Source organism: Theropithecus gelada, unplaced genomic scaffold (genome assembly GCF_003255815.1).
Source record: "Theropithecus gelada isolate Dixy unplaced genomic scaffold, Tgel_1.0 HiC_scaffold_6274, whole genome shotgun sequence".
In the NCBI taxonomy this organism is placed as follows: Eukaryota; Metazoa; Chordata; class Mammalia; order Primates; family Cercopithecidae; genus Theropithecus; species Theropithecus gelada.
The window spans coordinates 1-2,728 of NW_020262929.1; the positions used below are offsets into that span (position 1 = coordinate 1).

The 2,728-nt window shown below is 61.5% G+C and overlaps 1 protein-coding gene across 1 annotated transcript; it reads right to left on the minus strand.

Moving 5' to 3' along the window:
• Positions 1-229: 229 nt before the first annotated feature.
• Positions 230-2,674, minus strand: LOC112617925 (TBC1 domain family member 3G-like; the record flags this gene model as incomplete). Its single annotated transcript, XM_025374576.1, has 5 exons — positions 230-381; positions 746-849; positions 1,312-1,377; positions 1,747-1,841; positions 2,554-2,674. Coding segments are annotated over 5 exons (538 nt in total), but the record flags the coding sequence as incomplete, so codon positions are not given.
• Between the last annotated feature and the right edge of the window lie 54 nt (positions 2,675-2,728).

Genomic DNA, 2,728 nt, shown 5'->3' on the forward strand with positions numbered 1-2,728 from the left:
GTCATGCCCACATCGCCCTCCTGCGTGCACATCACATCCAGTACACACACACTGAGCGCCTGCCGTGAGGACCGGTGGGCCTCCTGTACTTTCTTAGAGTTCAGGAGGAAGAGGAGGAAGAAAAGGTGAAGAGGAAGGCCCAGGTAGTAGGGTTGTGGGTCGCGGGCACTCCCCCACTATTGACTGCCCCAGAGGGTGACATGGGAGGGGACATGGCACTGGAGCCCACCTGGGGGTGGCAGGTCCCCTTGCTTCCTTGTTAGTTTCTTCATAGAGGCCCTAAGATGCTTGAGCACAGCGTCATCATCCAACTCCCAGGTATGGAAGAACTGGTTCTGAAAACGTGCCCACAGGCCAGACCTGGATGTCTTCATAGGCGCTCTAGGGACAGGGTGGACATCAGGCCTGGAGAGTTCCCTGGGAGGGGGTACAGCTGATACCCCACGACCACTTCAGTCTCCCACCGGGCAGTGCCGGATCCTTTTGTGGCCACCCCAGGGATCCAGATGTGCACAGGAGGCTGTGGCGGGGGGACGACCTGGGCAGGGAAGTGCTCACCACACTCCTGACTTTCATCTGGGTCATGTGGGGGATGGGCTCGGTGTCACTGTGCCCTGCCCAGCCCACCTGGCCAGACCTCCCTCTGGGTCAGAACAGAGGATCATGAGGACCCTGTGAAGAAGCTGCCCTCGGGCAAGTTGGGATCGGACCCCAGGGCTCCCAAGGCCCCACTGGGCACACAGACTTACTCTTCTGAATCTTAAAGGCAATGCTTGTTATCGGCATCAACACCTGTTCTCCTTCCAGCAAATACACGTCCCACAGGTGCAGGGTGAGCCCAAGAGAGATCTGTGGGGACAGCAGGTGTGGGAGAACCTGGCCCTTCCAGGCTGGGGCTGGTGGCTTGAGCTGCACACATTGGGGCACAGTCCCCAGAGTCAGTGACCTTCCCCATGAGGGTTTCCTGAGCCCTCCAGGGCGCTGGATCAGACAAGGTCTTGCAGCTCCTCATGGGGGGCACTCATTGGAGTGGGGATGTGACTCCTGGAGAGAGGGGCTTGCCCAGGGCTTGAGGCTTCCCTGACCCCTCTCAAGTCGGGTCTTGGCCCAGTCTGCCCATGAGGCTGGTCCTGAGCCCCAGTCATTGCCCTGGGATGACCCCTCTTGGGCAGAGGGTTTTGCTTGTGAGTACATCGGGGACCCACCTGAGCCTCCTGTGGGCTGTGGCTGAGCCAGACCCCCAGGCTGGGGAAGCAGGGCACTGCAGGGCAAGGAGGGTCCCTGAGCCAGGGTCTTCCTGTGCCTTCTTACCCCGTCATTCAGCATCCGGTGAAGCCAGCCTAACGAGGAACCCTGCGCGCAAAGACCTTCCTTGTCCTGATGGGAGGAACAGAGGTGCTCAGGGCCCCCTGGGCTGCCCTAAAAACCTCCCTCTTCCAGGGCCTCTGAAGACCCTTCCCCTAGTGCAGTACACTGGGCGGTGTCCAGGGCTCCCGACAACACCGGCCCCTTCCCACAGTCCCGGTGGACACACTGCCCTTTGCCCTGCTCTGCGGGAGCTGGGCCCCCATCCCTGTGCCTCTGTCCTATAGACCAACTCCCGGCCCATGGAGAACCCGACGTCCCAGGTCAGTCCCTGGCTGGACTCAGCCAGTCACCAGCCCCACCAGGGGCTCCAGTCTCCATTCCTCCAGCCCCACAGGAGGCAGGGCCTCTGGGGAAGAGCTGAGGGGACCATTAACTCACCAGATGCCACATGGTCTTGGGTTGTGACGTGGGGACCACATGCTCCTGATGGTCTTGGAGCCCCTGGACTGTCCCACCATTTGGGCTGTGGAATCCTGAGAAGCCCTCAGCCCATCAAGAAATCAGAGCCTTCCCCCAAGATGTGGAGCCATCAGCTGGAAAAGCTGGGCAGCTGGAGAGGCCCCCAAATCCCAAGGCCTCCCACCCTCCCATCTGGTGACCTCACCAGGCGACCTTTGCCCTGGGGACGTGGGGCAGGTACATTCCCTGGAGCCTGGCTGGAGGTTCCCCTGGAGGCCTCCTGGACCAGGGTGCAAAAAGGGCAAGCCTGACTTGAGGCCACGACAGGGCGGCCAGAACAGGGCGGGTGCTGGGCTTCCTGGTTGTCTCCTGGAAGTGGGGTCGGGCCAGGGGACACGGGATGGGGAGATGCTGCCACCTGGGCTTGGTTGGCCCATTTGTGAGCACCAAGGGTAGCTGAAGCCCGGGCAGCTGTGGGGCAGGAGGACTCTCAGGGAGGGGAGAGTCAGCTGCACAGAATCAGAGCCGGAGGGCGTGGCTTCAAGACACAGAGGGTGGCCCCGGGGAGGATGAGATGCCCTCTGCTGATGGGGATGAAAGGCGTCTGACTTGGGCTTTGGGGGTCAGCCGTGGACTCCTGTGGGACCCTCAGCAGAGACATCCTAAAGGTTCCCAACAAGCTAGCGACACAAGGAAGGTGCCTTGGCTGAAAGCCGAGATCGTCTGGCCAGGGTGGCCATCCCTGGGTCTGGCTGCATGAGGTCCCAGGGGCAGCTGTCCACCTACCCTGCAGGGAGTGCCTCTCCCTGGCCAGCAGCTGCACCAGTGCCCAGAATGCATCCTCCTCAGGCTGATAAAGGAGAAACAAGGCCGCGATGTGGCTCAGGTCCCTGCAGTAGCCCACCTCCTGCAAGAGCCAGAGTCACCGTGGAAGGACATCACCTGGGAGGACTGAGGTCAC